Source organism: Cyclopterus lumpus, chromosome 11 (assembly GCF_009769545.1).
Source record: "Cyclopterus lumpus isolate fCycLum1 chromosome 11, fCycLum1.pri, whole genome shotgun sequence".
Classification (NCBI taxonomy): domain Eukaryota; kingdom Metazoa; phylum Chordata; class Actinopteri; order Perciformes; family Cyclopteridae; genus Cyclopterus; species Cyclopterus lumpus.
In genome coordinates, this window is record NC_046976.1 from 14011279 (window position 1) to 14029043 (window position 17765).

The 17765-nt window shown below is 42.6% G+C and overlaps 1 protein-coding gene across 1 annotated transcript in view; it reads left to right on the forward strand.

Annotated features, from left to right (window-relative positions):
- adgrb2 (adhesion G protein-coupled receptor B2) overlaps positions 1 to 16107 on the forward strand; it is a 126155-nt gene extending 110048 nt beyond the window's left edge. The window contains exons 32-35 of the mRNA XM_034545263.1: positions 2097 to 2132; positions 3954 to 4067; positions 13918 to 13971; positions 15931 to 16107. Coding sequence (XP_034401154.1) covers positions 2097 to 2132; positions 3954 to 4067; positions 13918 to 13971; positions 15931 to 16107 — 381 coding nt within the window. The remainder of the gene's footprint in view (positions 1 to 2096; positions 2133 to 3953; positions 4068 to 13917; positions 13972 to 15930) is intronic.
- The last annotated feature ends 1658 nt before the right edge of the window (positions 16108 to 17765 follow it).

Below are 17765 nucleotides of genomic sequence, written 5' to 3' on the forward strand. Positions count from 1 at the left end.
CACCACAAGTCTGTCTTGACAACTGTTATTATTGAGACAGAGACTGAGCCAATAAGCTTTAAAATGAGTTATTCTCTCAATGAGGGACAACTTCTTATTGGTATAGTGTGTGTGTGTGTGTGTATGTGTGATGTGTGTGTAAAGTATGTGATATCCCCTCCTAACAGTACAAGGTGGGACAGCAGATGGACTGAGACAGACAGGATCAGTGAATGGCCCTAGTGAATATCTTTCAGCCGACCTTAATTTTACCCAAACAACATATTGACATCGACACAAAAACAAGCACACGATAACATGGACACATAAACACACGCATATGATCTCCCTCGAATGGCATGTTGCTGACTCACACGGTTGATTTAAGAGATGGAAGTGACACTTTCACCGAAAAGTGCAGATGTTTCATTTAGGGCTGAGAACATTAAAGACAAGTCATTAAAACTCAGAACAAATCAGAAGAGCTGCGAGTGCACTCATGAATACATCCACCCCCCCCCCACCCACCCACCCACAAAAAAAGAAAGAATCTGCATAGAAACCTGGGGGATGTAATTTACTGCCATAGTTTCACCCTGTTTGAATATGCTTGATTTGGAGATGGATATCAGAGCGTGCCTATCAAGATTAAATCACAGCAGTGTTTTACTCCCCATTTTAAGTATGGTGACGCATAATGGAGGGATCACACAAATGCACTAACAGTGTTCATTTCACTGTGTTTTTTTAGGGAGTGGCTTGTAAATTTAAACTCTACATGATGAGGTTCACAGGGCACATTATTCTATCATCCTGCTATAGAAAGCAGTAGAGGTTGTGTTGACGACGGCAAACTCTGTTTCGGACGAGTGAAGCCAATACAGGATGATGTTTATTTAGTAAATGATGGTCCCATTTAGAGTAAATTAGACCATAACGCCGACTATGCTTTAGGGGGGGGCTTACTGAGATTGACAGGCTGCTGCCGCTACCGGAGCCGCATTCCAAATAACGGTCACTGCCATTCTCTGGTTGCAAAAAGCCAAGATGGCAACTGCCGTGATCCAAGATGGTGACGGCTAAATCGCCTAACTTGAGGATTCAAAACGTCAGTAGACGTGAAGTTTCATGTGAATCACGGCATAGAGTACATTCAAATGAAAGATGATGAACGAGTGTGTGACTGTTGTTGGCTATAGGACCATCATAACATCAAATCACACAAGGATTCCTAATGAATGTTGTATGAGTGAGTTAATGACTGCTTTATGTGTTCCCACAACAAAACATGCAATATACTGTACATGTTGCATGTCTACCATACAAAGCAAACTCAATCACGGAATTCCTCAGTTTAAGGTAAGGATTTCTCTGTAGGTTTTATGAGCAGAGTGAATGTCACAAAGCGAATAGGAGATCTCAGAGAGAGACTTACATCTCTCTCTGTTTGCACTTCTTTACCTGTTCAAACCTTGGCTGCCATAGCATCAGATCAGCAGCTCTGCCCTTTCAAAGAATGAATACAGCTTTTAATTAACAACGAAGAGCAGCTGCCCTCACTGCCAAATGCAAATCTGGCAGACGGCAAGAGCCAAATAGGAAGTCAGAGATTGAATGTAATGCAATGTCAGGGCCAGATGAGTTGGAAATGTCTGCAGCTGTTAAATCGGCGGCCTGTGTGCCACTCGCTATAGCTTCGGAGGCACTTAAGAGGAGAGTGGTGGGGTCCAAACAAGATTAGAGGATGAAAACCATTCCTCATATGTTTGTTATAGCTCTTTTAATCGGACCAAAAATAGCAAAGGGTGATGCTTTATGCTGGGGTTGAAATGATTGTATTTGAGAGTATGTGAGCCAAGAAATTATTGTTTCATTCCAATTCTGGCTTCTTCCACTTCACTAATCTCATTATGTTGAAATAGCTTTTCGCCTTGACATTTGTAAGAATATCTTTACCGTGTTGGGCAGCCAGTGGATATTCGCTTCCCTCTTGTTACTAGACAATGTCACCGAGAGATCCACAGATACATTGAGATAGCTAGGTCTTGAGTTAAATAGTGGTGGAGGGGTTTGTTATTGATGCTTTCTTCTCTCCCCCTGCCCCCCTCCTCTTCCAGAGGAAAAGAGTACGGTACTCTGAGCTGGACTTTGAGGTAAGATCTCGGACCTCGCCCCCTGTCATCAGCCTGTCTCTGCTTTCTTGTGCTTCTGCCAGGACTTGAGTAACGCATAGAGGGGCAAAACGCATTGCTAAATCCCTCCCGTCGCACATGTCTCCCTTGCATTTAGAACTTTGGACTGTTTCAGACCTACCTTACATAGTATGCTGTTTCTCCAACAATGGCCCTAAATCCACCCCTATTTGTCATCCGTCCTAATTGATTAATTTGTAGCAATCGAAACAAAAACATCTCACTGACACGTACAATCAAATCAAACAATGCTGCGATGTCATTGTAGGGGTCCTGGTTGAAGAAACAGCAAAGTAGAGTGCTTCTTGTGTCTGAATGAATAGTAATGAAGTTATGGGTCAAAACGTATGTGGCTGTAGTTGATTGGCTGTAGTTGATTGGCTGTAGTTGATTGGCTGGTTATATCTATGGAATAACATGATTTGACATTGAGTGAGTATGTTTGTATTAGAATGATTTGGGTGTTCTGTGAATCTCCAGTCGCTAGCAAGTATCCCTGAGCAACACAATACCTCTCTTCGCAATGCTGCTTTTTGCGATAATTCAGTTTAATTCAGACTGTTGCAAAGACTGGACATTCACCTTCCACCATGGAGGTATGTCTTTCATATAGAGGGTACGTGTGGTGACAAGCTACTAACAGTGACTATGGATGATCGTTAACCTTATCTGGCATATTTACCAGAGAGTCACGTGTGGCCGCTGCATGAATTTAGAACGAGAAGATTGCCTCTCCTGGTAATCAACTCTTTTCTCAGCAATTGACTGTTGACTTTGAGAAAGCGGTTGACGTAGAAGTACCATTAATATAGTGAAGTGTACACTTCCATGATTTAATGGAAGATAACCCCATTTCCATCCATGTTTTTTTGTCTTTAAGTTTGCCTTCGACTGTCAGACATTTAATGTGTACACATACTATATAAATTGCAACATTTGTCATTATTAATAGTTTAATTAATAGTAAACAAATAAACAGACTTATACTTGTAAAAAACCTTGAAGTGCTTCATTTTGAAAGTCACTAACAGGAGTTCGTAGTTTACACAAGGTTGCATTGGACTTTAATGAAAACATTAAACCACATGAGGAAAACTAAAGACAAGTAACTAGTAGTACCTCCTTAGCTGAGCAGAGGTAAGAGTGCCCACTCTGAAGTAATTTGAGCCAGTACGAAGTGCCCGTCCTGGCTGGTAAGTGTGAGGGCTGGCATCTTGCCCCCGTGTCACTTTCCACCTCGCAAGCTGCTTTGACGATTAGCTACTGCTGAGCAGCTCCAGCACTGCCCATTAGCACAGAGAGGCAACAGCAGTGGCACTGACACATGCAGTTTGCTGTCAGAGCATTAAACATCTGTATTTAGCTGTATTATAAACAGACATATTCAGAACGCAGTTTTTTGATCAGATATCACGAGTGCAAAAGTTCACTTCCAGCCCTTCTGTTGGACATTTAATGAGTTAGTCCTTAGTTAACATCGCCAGCTAGCAGACATCAGTCTTGAACAATGACACTCCTGTCAGTTATTCACGACTCCTCTGCAGCATTCCCAGTTGCCATATTCTTAAAGACTGAGGAAGTGGATGACGTATGAGCGTGGGCTAGCAATCGATCGACCCGTCGGCGTCCCTCTCTCTCACGGCCGGTGTTACCGCAGTCCCTCAGCCTTTTACTGCCTTTTACCCTGCCTGGCCCTATATTGGCCCTTCCTTCTTTTCTTTTTTTTTGGGGGGTTTCTATTTGGTTCATTTTTTTGCTGTCCCTTCCTTTCTTCCCTTCCAGAAAGTGATGCACACTCGCAAAAGACATTCTGAGCTGTACCATGAGCTCAACCACTCGTCCAAGTTCCACACCATAGACAGGTATAGCAGGGACCCGGCCATGTCCACGTTCAAGGTAAGACCATTGCCCTAACGCGGGACGGGAACCCGCTGTACGCATACACCCCCACCCCCTTTCGCACTGTCACAACCCTAAGACCCTAAAGAATTGACTTCTGCATGGATCCGAATTGCAGTGGGATGCTTCACAGACAGCGGTCAGCACTGGCTAAATATTATGAGCACGATAGTGCATTTCATTGTATATGCAGCTTTCAGATGCTGATTATAGTCCTAAAAAATTGGTCCATTATGGTGTCCTTTCTTTAATCCGAATTACTGCCTTAGAAATAAATTATTTTCCCCAACAAGGGAACTTAAAGTTAATGTGAAGAGTCTATGTATGCTCATTCAATTTGATTGATTCACTGCGGTACACGTCTGTGGAGAATTGAACAATAACTACCTCATCAATATAACTTTACTCCAGCTCTCTCACGGTAAATATCTTTTTATACCGGCTGTAATTGGCCTGAAACTAATTCTTTCTCACTTGTGGTTGGTGCCTTATTAAATACCTGTCAAAGGAGTTGATCACTTAAGCTGTTAGCCGAGGGATAATCGATCTTAGCTGGTTAATGAACTCCTAGTTCTGCAATTTGAGAGACCTGTGGAACTATTTCTCACTCTTACAAAGTCACATCACCATAATGCATTCCTGAAAACACATTTGTGCCTATACACACACGTGCTTTGTCTATGCCTGTGTCACACTGTGTGTTTAATTGTATTCTTTGTCTATGTACTGTATGCGATGGTGTTTTTCCTCATGTGTCTGTGTGGGTGGTTATGTGCGTGTGTGTGCGTCAGTGGGGTGCTTGGGTGGGCAACTGTGCGCATGAGACACAAAAGCATCTTTGAATCATTAATACACCATTAGCGGGAGACGAAAGAGTCCCTGCTCGCTCGGCACTGACCTTCAGAGAGCAAGTTTCATTAAGATTTAAGCACACGCGCACATACTCGCACCTCATCTGCGGAGAGGCAACCTTGATAGGTGTAACTTTCCCCTGGCATTGGCACCATGCTGGTTCACATCTAATTTACACCGCCAGTGAAGGAACAGAGGCCAGCCTGACATCTCTCATATTCCCCATGCCATGTAGACACACACGTACTCCACACACACACGCTCACACGCGCACACACACACACACACACACACACGCTGCCCTTTCCCGATGCCAGACTGGCTGCCTCTTCCTTCGCTCCTCATTTGCTCCACATCTTGATCGAGACTTTTTCTAAGCGTTGGCTGACTCCCCATTCATTAATGCCGGGCAAATATTTTATGGAAGAGAAGAAAAATGACAGGCTGCTTGGAAAGGCATAAGCCAAGTATTAGAAGTGTGTGGTTCTTAACAGTTGCACTGCAGAATCCTAATGTGCCTCAGAGAGAGCGCAGGTGTGCTTTGAGATTATGACCAAATGTAAAATAAATGAAAGCCCAAATAATAGATTGGCCGTATATAAGCTAATTAAGACAAGTTGGAACAAATACTTCCGCTGGTTTAGTGAGGTCATTTAAGTTATGGAATGAAAGGGCAGCATAGATATGGCATACTCATCCAAATCCATTATGTTAAAAGTAAGTAGGCAGTTCACTTAACTGAGAATAATTACACGGATAATGCTATCAGTGTCAGGCCTTTGACAGGACCCAGCTTGAGTTCAGCTCTGCTGTTGTCAACATCTCACTTTGAGAGTCACCCCCAGACACGGACATGCTGACTATACAGTAATTATGGAGATGAGAAGGGTGTGTGTGGGGGTGTGTGCTTGTCCATACACTTGCATATCAGAGTGCATACTGTACGTGGGTGGCTGCATGCCACTGTGTGTGTGTGTGTGTGTGTGTGTGTGTGTGTCCTCTTGTTACTTTTTTCTTTGTGTGTTTATCGTCTTTATGTTTGAGATGTTACACTGTCTGGGTTTGAAGCACATAAACTGTTTAGGAGACAATTACTGCATGAGTAATGATATAATATGCCATATAACACTGACACTGACAGTGATTTTCAAAGACATTACATTGAGTGCTGTGATCTAATAGCAAACACAATAGCGTTTTACTGGGATAAGTTCTCGCGGATGGACACCCAAAGTACTGTGGAAGTTGATACTCACCCTTAACTTCATAAGGCCAATTGACTGAGTCACTTAAGCACTGGCACTATTGAGCTTCTCACCTTTTAATGATGGAGATTAGCCAGTTCCAGGCAAAACTAGTAGAAGGAAACCCTCCACTACCCCGTACCTGTCTCAATGGTGAGTCATCCTCAGGCAATGAGGCCTCAAAAACCTCATTAACCTCCATAACCTTTGCAGGCCTCTCTCCTTCAAAGTGCCTAAACCGTATTTTAACCCAGAGACTAAACATCTTTTGACCCCTACTAACCATCCCGGGCGGTGTTGGTCCACAACAGGTCCCCCCTCCCCCACCACCGAGGCACAACACCGAGCCATCACTAGTACGCAGAGCGTCCCTCGTTTACAAAGAAAGTCAAAGTAAGACATGCTAAACCCTGCATAAACCGTGTTCTGTAGAGCCCCTTTAACCCACTCTAAGGCCGATGAGTCGATGCACTACATGTCACTGTACGTGTCATAGTTTGTCACTGTACTACTGTATCTGTGTTTCTGAACAATCAGCCATTAACCAATCAGAGCTTAGCAACCGTATCTAGGCAAGATAGGCCTGTCAATCTTTGGATTCCTCCACATGTTCACGTGGTGAGCATACTCGGCATTTAAAGAGTTTGCAGTTTTTTCTTTCAAGCTTTTAGGAATGGAAGGAATGGATTAAACAATGTGTTTATCCGCCACAAGCTGCTATCATTAGCATGTGCAGCAAACTAGCTCACCACATAAAGTCTATGAGCATTACTTAAGGACAAGGAGCACGTCCTTAGTTTGTGTCTTTACACGTTGCATTAAAAAAATACATCCCAGCGTGTAGTGTTTTCCCACTGTGTGGAAGTTGGTTCTGAAATATAAGCATTTGGGCTCAAATTCAGTATTCAGTATTCGGCCTTATTACAGCCAACATTACCTGAGGTAGTCAAGTTTGAAAACACATCCGTAGGTCTTCATCCTTTAAGCCTTTACTCGTGTGCCATTAAAAGTAAAAACATCTAAATTACCAGTCATTCATAAATGATTATGTTCAGGAAACAGCCGTTACACTGTTAGACATCAGCTTGTGGTGCTCAGCAGTGCTGTTTCAAGATCTCAGCAGCACTTTGTGGAGAATGAATGCGTTCATTGCTTCTGGTCACACCCCACTCGTGACATTTACTGCTGTCATTTCCTGCACCGATCTAAGGCTGCATCTAATGATTATGTTCATGAATGATTAATCTGTCTGATTAATTGTTTTGTCAAATACTGTATGAACAAAAAGTGAAAACATGCTGTTAAACCAGGTAAATCTGCCCCCTTTGTCAAAGCGTCATGTGTGTAGAATGGAAAGCTTGACAGGCGCTAATTAAGAGTAACTGAGATGTTAGGGGTTAATCGAACAGTCAATTAGAAGAATATACTTTATACTTATAGCATTACCTGCTCAAGTAGTCTACACCTGAAACTGAAAAGCCGTATTTGCAGTTTGAGTCACACAGACAGTGTCAAACTATGAGCTTACACCATGTAGCCTCCCATCCACACTGCCCATCGTCTCATAGTGAAGTGAATGTATTTGATGAGCCCAAGTAGTAGGTGGTCCCCTAGTGGTGTGGTAGTGCAGTGCATCACAGCGTGTATCCCCTGTGCATCTGCATTCATATAATGAATGCTAATTCCCCTTCCTCCATCACCTCCTATACACATTGAAATGTATGATGTGGAATCCCTCTAACCAGAGAGATGGATTTGTAAGGTGGTCTAAAACAGGACTGGGTTCTTCTTCATGAAAAACAAAGATAAACAATATTTGTTGTTGTGGTTTTGCTGTTTGTGGTTTTGTTTCCATCACTGTAGCGCCACTGGGTGTGGTGTCATAATCCAGGCAGTCATTGTGCCCATTTCAGTGCCTGAATTAAACCTTATGACCCAAACACCATAACCACGTGATAAATCAGTTCATAAAGACAATGACCCGTCTAAAAACGATTCATAATCACCTCATAAACCATGATACTCTATCCGTAAATTAGCTCAAAGGACGAGACATGATGCACTCTGTGTGTGTGCCAATGAGAGACTGTAAAAAATATCACAAAGGCTTATGCGGTCAGAAGAGACCTGATCCATTTGACTTCTCTGGAAAGGTAGGATATTTGTGTTGAGGAGATGAGTGGATATCAGAAAATGTCCCCTACACTTATTTTTGTTCCACTTTCACATCTTATCTAATTGTCTGTTCAAGTGCATGCAGTGGGCTTAAAGTGGTCGTGAGCATCACATTTGCCATTACAGGTAGAATCCACATGCTTCGTTCTCTTGATTTCTGCTGTCCTCTTCTTGTCTCTCCGTACCACCTACTTGCACTGCTGTAACTCCATATTGCCCGGCAACTGGTTATCCCTTATATTTACCTCGCTGATAGCTAGAAGCTGTTAGTGATGACTCCTGTCACACTTAATAGATGGAAATGAGGGTGAAAGACGTGACCAGAAAAGAGGGGGAGGCAGACGCCATATCACAAGAATCCCCATTAACCTCAACCTTGTCTGTCTTTATTAGGCTGCTGGGGATAGCTGAGCTATTCCTGTTGTCTGAAAATAAATGTGCACGCTGTCTTCTGTTACATATTCTATTTTCAAAAAAACATGCATGACCTTTAGAATTTACCATGTAAAATGGCTTCCTGATAAACTTTTGCTAGAAAACGTCTGCCAATTTCAGACGTCTGTGAAATGTAGCACAAGAGGTACACAGGTCACTCTGAGCTAATGTTAATCGATCATAGATTGTTTATATATATATATATATATATATATATATATATATATATATATATATATATAGGCACTTTTGTTATTCTCTGTGGGCTTCACATTAAGTGCTAATGATAAAAACAAATACTACTCTCTTTTATTAAGTGCAGTGGATGCTCAGGCAGGGGCAACGTGGCTTGCGGGGGGGATAGAGTCCATTCTCATTGTGTCTCTCATAATGGTGACAGGAGACAAATGGAGTCAGCAGGGTTACCGAGCGGCGGAGTGCTTGCAGTGTTTATGTAACATGATGTATTAGCAATACTGTGTGTGCTAATGCTTAGATTTAAAACAGCTTCTTGGCCTCCGTCACTGTGGAGTCAGCCTGTAGTTTTCCATCCTCTCCACAGGGTTCAGCAGGTCATAAGACAAACGTGCATGTGGTGCCCAGTAATGCCACGTTATGCCTCACTGTGTGTGTGTGCGTGTGCGTGTGTGTGTGTGTGTGTGTGTGTGTGTGCTTGAGAGAGCGAGAGGCAGAGAGGGAGTTTGCGCTGCGTAATGGCCAGGCTGATGCATTTTTTAGCTCTCAAATGGGATATATTTCCATCCCGTCGTCTGCTGTATTCTTGATTAAATGAAGCGTGCTTGGCTTCCTTCTCCAGATAGACAGTGAGGAGTTGTGCAGAACGCAGTGGGATGGAGGAAAAGACAAAGGAAACAAGTGCTCTACTTTGTTGTGATTTCACTCATGCTAGAACAGAGCGGGGACAGCGAGCACATTTTTGATTATGAAAGATGTATTTGTGCTTGAGGCGTGTGTTTGAATTCCACGGTGAAATCATGGTATATTAGGCTATGTATGGAAACATATTCTTGGATTTGGTCAAAGAGGGTTCTTCCATTAGTCTGCCTCATAAAAGAGAGGTTATACCTGTGGTGCCCTCTTTATGCATCCACAGTGCACATTAGTGGGTGTTATTGATATTCCAGCATGTTCTTAGTCCACTAAAGGGAATTATAGCTATGGTAATGCTTTGAGGAAGTCTTGTTGTAAAAGGAAGATGTATAATTTTAAATGACAATGGCTCCATTTTTGTTGATTCAATGAGGGCAATTTGCGTGCATTTGCAAACCCTGTAGGTATTGATAGTCAATTTGCTGGCATTGAGCTAAGGGGCTTCAATTTCACATCCCAGCAATAAAGCAAGTCCTCCCCTTCTTTCTCGACTTCATATCTCATTCTCCCCTCTATTTATCCTCACGGCTTGACATTTTCTCTCTTGCCGTCTCCCTCGCTTTCCCATTTCCCCCCTCTAAACTCAGCCCTCGGTGGCACGTTTGAGGCATTAATTGAATAATTAATTCCTCTCATTAGTTTGTTTTTAATTATTTCCTTGCCCCCTTCTCCTTGCCGAGTATAAACTCATCAACTATTTTCATCCTTCCACACAAATTGCCCGTGAAAACTGAGGGCTGTGCGGAGTGTAGCTTCAGCACACTTGCTCTATCAGTGGCCCCTAATGAGGGGACGGTTAGCCCAAGCGGAACAAGCCTAACACTGGCTTTTTGCACCAAGAGGCACAATACTGATTTAGCTCATTTAGTGCCCTTGGGCCAATTAAAGGGAGGTGAAAAAGGCCCAATTGCTAGATGGAACTGTTTTCACTATAGGAGCAGTGGCCATGCACAGGCCGGGACGGCAGCGAACCGAGCCCGTGTGTCTGATTGCTCGTTTGTTTGCAATGTGTTGCACTAATGGAATTTATTTGCCCTACTTTCTGCCGATTTGGCTCCTTTTGAAGGGCCTTATTATTTGTGACACAGATTCCTTCCCAGATTACAGATAAATGGTCCTAAAGACCACTCTGCCCAGTTAGTCTATTTTGTGCCACCCCTAATTCATTATGCTGGTGCTAAATACGCTATACGGATTATTATTTTGACAATATAATAAGATAAACGCACATAAAATCCATGAAATAGTCAAGTTCTTGTTCAATGACTCAAAGCCCACAGTCAACAAACCACGGTCATGTTCTGGTATCCACTCCGTCTCCTGGTGCGTTGTTTGATGTCGCTTTCATTTTCTGTGTGATTTAAGTTTGTTTCATGTGAGCCTCCCACTCAGTGTATGTTTTTGCTTTGCCTTACTGCCACATTTTATTGATTTATGTTTTTGTTTTTGTTTTTCCTGTTTTATGTCATTTGTTGGCTGACTGGGCCTGATGTTGCATGCTTGTTGTCATGTCCCAGTTTGAATGTAACCAGACAGTCAGCAGAGCCATGGGCCTCCAAGTCAACAAAGGTAAAGTTAACCCACTTACCCACAACCACCTGTCCTCCCCCTCCATTATCTCCCAGAGACAGCCTGCCACATTGCTCAAACACATCCAGACACAATTTCCATTCCATGGTCTAAATACGGGGGATAGTGAGTGGGCCTCATCTACCAGCACTGCAGCAGGGGCTTCTTGAGATGGCTTTAGAAGTTTGTGCACAAGCAGATTTTTCTAGCATGTACTATGCCTACAAACCCCCCTTCACTTGGCCGTTTCATGGTTGCAGCATTTTTCTTTCCAAAAATCGTATAGCTTGCCTGAAACTTCAAGTGTTGTCCGTTCAAGCAAAAGATTTCAAATTTGAGACTGTTACACCTTGAAGCCGTGGTGGACATTGTGCTTGTGTGTGCTGTGGTGCTTCCAGACACATTAGATCTGTTCGAGTTAAACTATAATGGCGAGTACTTTATTGTAACCACATGATACCTCTCAACGTGTCCTCATCGGAGCACTGTTGGTGAGTTGTTCAAAATCAATCAATTGATGTTACAGAATCAATGAATGAAAACCCTATATTGCTAGTTGCATTGTAAACACTGATGGTGCACAAACAGTGCTTTTAGGGGTTAATTACTTGAATCACGTTAAACGCTTTGAATGCTGATAAGGTAGAAATATAAAAGGCGCTCATTATGGTGATTCAAATTGACCAGAAAATGGTCTGGCAGCCATAAATTCAGCCTGTAACAGATGGCTGATAATGTTCATACAGTAGGCCCAACCTGGACATCTTTGGCTTTTTGTTCAGAAGCTTGTTACATGGTTTAGATTAAAAGTTTACAAACGCCGCATATGGTCGGGCGTGAGAGTGGGAAGCAAATTAAAGAGAGAAACTGAAAGAAAAGATTAATGACGAGAGAGGAAAAAAAACGAGAGAAAGAAACAGTCGGTAAATAAACTAAATTAGTTTATTTCAAGCTCCACAGTCGTTTTGATCAGTTCAATCTTTAATGATGCATTATATTTTATGAACGGAGTATGTGATTAGTAGGTGAAATCTTAATTTGTAAAGTAACTAGACACTTAAGCTGCCAGATACGTCTAGTGGAGTAAAAAAAGAAAATAAATACTGCAAGTCCCTTACATGTGTAGTACAGTTGAGTGAACGCATCTCCTCGAGTACTGCACTTACAACACACCGCTGATGCCGCTGACAATATGTCCACATAAATATCAAAATGTTGGATATGAATTGAAAAATTAAAATGTTCTATGCATGTTCTGCATGCAGGCGAAGCCAGCTAATGAGCACTTCACATATGGCGGTAAATCATGACACCCCAAGTGTCAAAGGGGATGAATCTTTTTTGTCTTTCACCACACCCATTTTCTGTAGACACTCCCTTCCACACGCACACACACACACACACAACTCTCCGAGATGGAATGATCTACAGGTAGAAAAAAAAGCAACACGCGCACAATTGTACGTCGCAGGAGTTTAACAACTAACTGGAGTACTTGCAGCTGAGGGAAAAAAAAATAAAGCACCAGTCAATAAAGCCAATATTAGTCAAGTTGTTAGAGCCATTGAAGGCAATCGATTTGTGCCCAATCCAGAGACAGACATAGAAATTACTAATGACGTGACCCCCATGCTGCTCACTGCCCCCCCCTAAAAAAAAGAAATGCACACGAAAAAGCAGCTTTACCAAACACTGCAGGACTTTTCTGTTTTTTTTTTGCACTGGTGCTGTTGGACTCATCACAAGCTCACACCCTGGCCAGCCAACTAGGAAAACACCTTCTTACTTCAGAAGCCCTGCCTGTACATGTTGGACTAAAAAACACATCAGCCCACAGAAACAGATGCAAACCACACTGTCGGGAACATTAAAAAAATTTAAAAAAATTAAAAAGATAGATAAGTAACACTGCAGCGGGGCGAGTAATGTTAATGTGTTTAAGCCAGAGGCAGAACACACATAGTCAGCAATGTCCACTTCATAGCTCCGCATTAACTATTTTATGTGTAGTGTTCACACGTACAGCATAAAACAATCAATAATGCAGATAGTGTAGATAGCATTTCCATGCACTAATAACCAGATGTGTTATCCTCGTTCAATACTATATAGAAAAAACATGAGCTCTAAAGCCTCGAGCACTGCGCAGCTTACGGCTTTTAGAATCAGATTACTCACACACTCACATGCCGTCCTTTCTTTTGATCCCTTTTATGATAGTTGTAGGTGCTATTAGTGGTGCATGCATGGCGTGTCCAATCCTTCAGTCACTCTGCCCTCGCTTTGTTCCATGAGTCTTCGGATAGGACGTTAAAATTGCCTGTTCCAACACAGTTCGAATTTGTGTGCATAAACCAGGCTCACTCTGCGTGCTGGATCACATGTTTCTGTTCATATATGTTGTCATGAGAGAGCTGGTGAGGGGGTGTGAGAGCTGGAGAGAGAGAGACGGGTAAGATGTAAGCACAAAGCAACAACTGCCTGTTCACCTGCTGAAGGTGTGGGAACAATGCTATTGTTTCAGGGCAGAGTTGTCAGTGACTGTGATCCCCACTCTTCTTCTCTCTATTTCTTTTTTCCTCTCCCTCTCTCCCTCTCTCTCTCTCTCTCTCTCTCTCTCTCTCTCTCTCTCTCTCTCTCGTCAACCCCCTCATCTTCTCCCTCCCATTTCATCACCACAGAGGGAAAAGCGATGGAGCATTTCGTCTGCCGGAGGTGAAAAGAACTCGTCGAGTGTAAGTAGAGGGGTTTCTGGCAGAGCGAAGGGGAGACGGAGTGGGATGAGATGGGGCGAGGAGGGACTGGAGGAAGGCAGAGATGGCGAAAGGGAACGGAGTGACACGCGGTAGCAGCACAATCGCGTTAGCCTAGTCTCCCAGGGATAAAGTTGGGCTTAACTGCAGAATTACCCACACTCCTGCATTACAAAATGTTCCTTCGCCAGCATTTAGCATGCAAATTGGCTCCCAGATTATGCCTTTTGTATTCATTTTACTAACTGTCAGGCTGTGACGCAGGGAGAATGATAATCAGGCAGATATTGCCCCCTAGCGCTCCGGCGATGATCATCACGTTGCAAGGGGGGAAGGGAGTGTTGTGATACTGCAGATCAATGACTTGTGTGTGCGTGTGTGCGTGTGTGCGTGTGTGTGTGTGTGTGTGTGTTGAAGAGAGAGACAGGGATTGAGGGGGTGAATAGCTCAAAGTGAAATATATGAGCGTTAAAGAGATTAAGGAAAGGTGGGATTGTGGAAGACAGAATGAAAGACAGTTCTCTCCTCAATGGATTACGTTGGCTATTTACAAATAGCAACATATAACACCCATGTTAGATGTGCAACTGCAAGATATGCTGTGTGAATATTCTTCTTCTCAATGTGAATATTTAGCTCCATTCCATGCTGTCCAAAAGCTGTGGTTTCCCAAAAAAAAAATGTTGGGGGGGGGGGTCATCTACCAAGAGTCATCTGGGGCATCTCTCCCAGCTCGTATCTGTGAAATCATTATCTCTGTGAGATAATGAGTCTGATTTGAATAATGGCGCTTATCTGATTCATCTAATTCAGTTTTTAACTAGTCCCCCAACATGTATTTTGACATGCATGGTGGGCTCATCTACGGACCCCATGCAGACATCACAGACCCCGGCCCGGAAGCTTTCATGCTTTTATCAGTCTGAAAAGTCACTGATTGGGAGAGGTGGAAGATAAAGGAGGGCAGGTATCGTTTCTGTAAACGAGGGTAGTTTTTGATGATGGGAAGATGGAAATGTGTCTCAAACTACAGGTGTCTATGCTTTCTAGTGTCTGTGAGGTTGAATTCCTTCTAAGAAATGGAGTTGTTTGCCTCTGTGTGTATCTGTGTGTGCGTGTGTTGATATCTTCAAAGGTCAAGATTCAAATTTAGCTTCTGTACGTGCATATATGAATGAATCCATCTTCAAGTCTGTATACCGGCCGAAGAAATGGTTTCCAAGTACTTCATTTAAAGGAAAATTCTATTTTATGACAATTTGGGTCTCCTTTCAGTGGGCATCACTTGTGTCCATATTGCGAACGCTGTCCCCACCAAACTTAATTGCTGGTATTTGGGAATGACATTGCTACACAGTCGGACATGGCAAGAAACACTTGCAGTCATTTTGGCAAACAAACAGTTTATTGGGATCATTTAATCCTCTTTATTTGGAGATAAAATCAGAAGACCAAATCAACATAATAATCCATCATTGCACAGTGTGTTTACCCAGAATACAGTAGGTCAAAAAAGTGTTGGCCCAAAATTCCCCGCCTCCCTGGTTCCCAAAGGTAATGTGGTTATAATTTTTTAATTGAGGGCTTTTAAATGATACACACTATGTATGCATGTAATACCAACTGGAAATATTTAAAGGTGAGCTCACAGGGATTAGTGCTGCCCCTGGGAAGTTGCTCTCTTTGGTCGGTAACGTTGGTGAAGTTGGCCTGCTCGTCTTCATTTTCTCTCCCAAAATAAACGTGGCTAATCTAACCTCTTGTGTTTCTTGCCCTGTCAGACACCGCTTCAACGATGTCTGTTATTACAACAGATAAATATTGTGTGCAAAACCATCTAAATAAGACCCAGGGTGTATCTGTTGTCTGTGTTGTATCTTCGCGGTGCCTTCAGGCTATTTTTTTGTTGCATACATGGTCCTTTTCCTTGTCCTCCATCAGGACAAGTCCACCCCGGAGGACCAGAGCTCGTGGGACAGCTTCAAGACCATGACCCCGGAGCTGTCCATCGTGCCCGGGGAGCAGAAGGACCGGATGGAGCTGCACAATAAGAACTGGGACTCCTCCTCCGCGAACACGCCTGACTCGTCTGAGGGAGACTTCCAGACTGAAGTGTGAAGACACACACACACACACACATACACAGATACACACACACTCACTTGAATACACACACGCTCACGCAGAGACAAACATTTGAAAAGCTATACATAAGTACATGGTTTCTCGCAAAGATCTCACAACACACTGCGCCCCGTCTCCTGCAATGTGCTCTGTCGGATCCCAAACTGTATTTGTTTACTGACTGTAAGTGGACAGACATGGAAAGAAGACTGTTCTAATCTATATTTTCGCAAAGACTATTGAAAAGAAAGAACAGGGCATTGACACGTCTGGGACTGAGAAACATTTTTAAATGAACTTAAGAAAACTATGAAAAACTTATTTCTGAGAAAAAAATTCTTGATTTTATTCTGGAGAAAAAAGAAAATCTCTTTCAATTGTTTGATGATTTCGGGGCGGGGGTGAAGAAGAAAAAGAATATTTCCGCACCGTTAAGTTCTTTTTTATAGCAAGGGGAGAAAAAAAATCTGGCTGAGGTTTCTCACACTGGTAGCCCCCCTAGGCACCCTACATTCATTTATTTCCTTTTCCCTTCTAATGGATGATGGAACACTTCCATCTCTTATTCTGTCTTTCCTTTTTTATTTAAGTTTTTTTTTTTTTTTTTTTTTTTTTATGAAGCGATTGTGGGGGACAACAGAAGAGCCGCTCATTGGTATGTGCCATCCTCTTTGCTTTTTTCAGGTTCCAGTTCAACAATCCCATCTACCCATTCCTCTTACATCCTCTGTGTCAACATTGTATTCCCCTTTGTGTATTTTCTCTGGTTTAGTTAAAAAAAAATGTCCTCTTTTATGGTTTAACACTTGTAATGAAAAAATAATATGAATGAAACAACTGTTCAAGAAGAATTGATTTATTTTCACTGCTTCTGCTGCCTTTTTCATTATTTTTGGTCTTTTCATTTCCTGTGAGAATTAACCCATGTGTAACTTTAAAAAAAAAAGAAAAGAAGAGTGATTTGGTACACACACAGCACATAAATGTGAGCTTACTTTTTGAGGTAATGTGTGCCTGCCGCATGTTATCCAACCACCGGGGAAGAGAAGGGTAGTGATCGTTGTGCAGATTCTCGCATCTCCTTTTCCACCCCAGTGCTTGGAGATAAAAGCCTTTAAAGATTGCAGCATCTGAATCCATTTCAGCCACCACTAATCACAGTTCAGCCCAAATTAAATCTGTGCTAGCTCTGTTTAGCATCTCTCATTCCGCAAAAACAAAGGCTTCTGCAGATTTTGGGGCTAACTTGCTCTTTTTTTTAATATATGGAATATAGGAATATATGTTTGCTTCGAGTGACTTGAGGAGTTTTTTCAAGCCAATAAGTATCAAAGTTGATACCATCTGAGTCGAATTTGATTATTTCCCCAAGTACCGCATCGTTTTGCTTCCGTCTACCACCTCCTTCCCCTTTCGCTGTCACTTGCTGCCCACCAGTCGGCATGCTACCAGGAGGCAAGCAATTGTAATGTTAGCAGTGACGCCAGATGTATAATTCCTCCTTCATATGTATCTCTGTCCGTGTGATTCTAACCTGCATTTATGAGCACAGCAGCTGTAGAAAGAGAGACTGAAATAGAAAGGCAGAGATGGAGTCACAGAGGTTGAGAGGCTACAAGGTGGCAGAATGTAGAAGAAACCGAAGGAAAAAA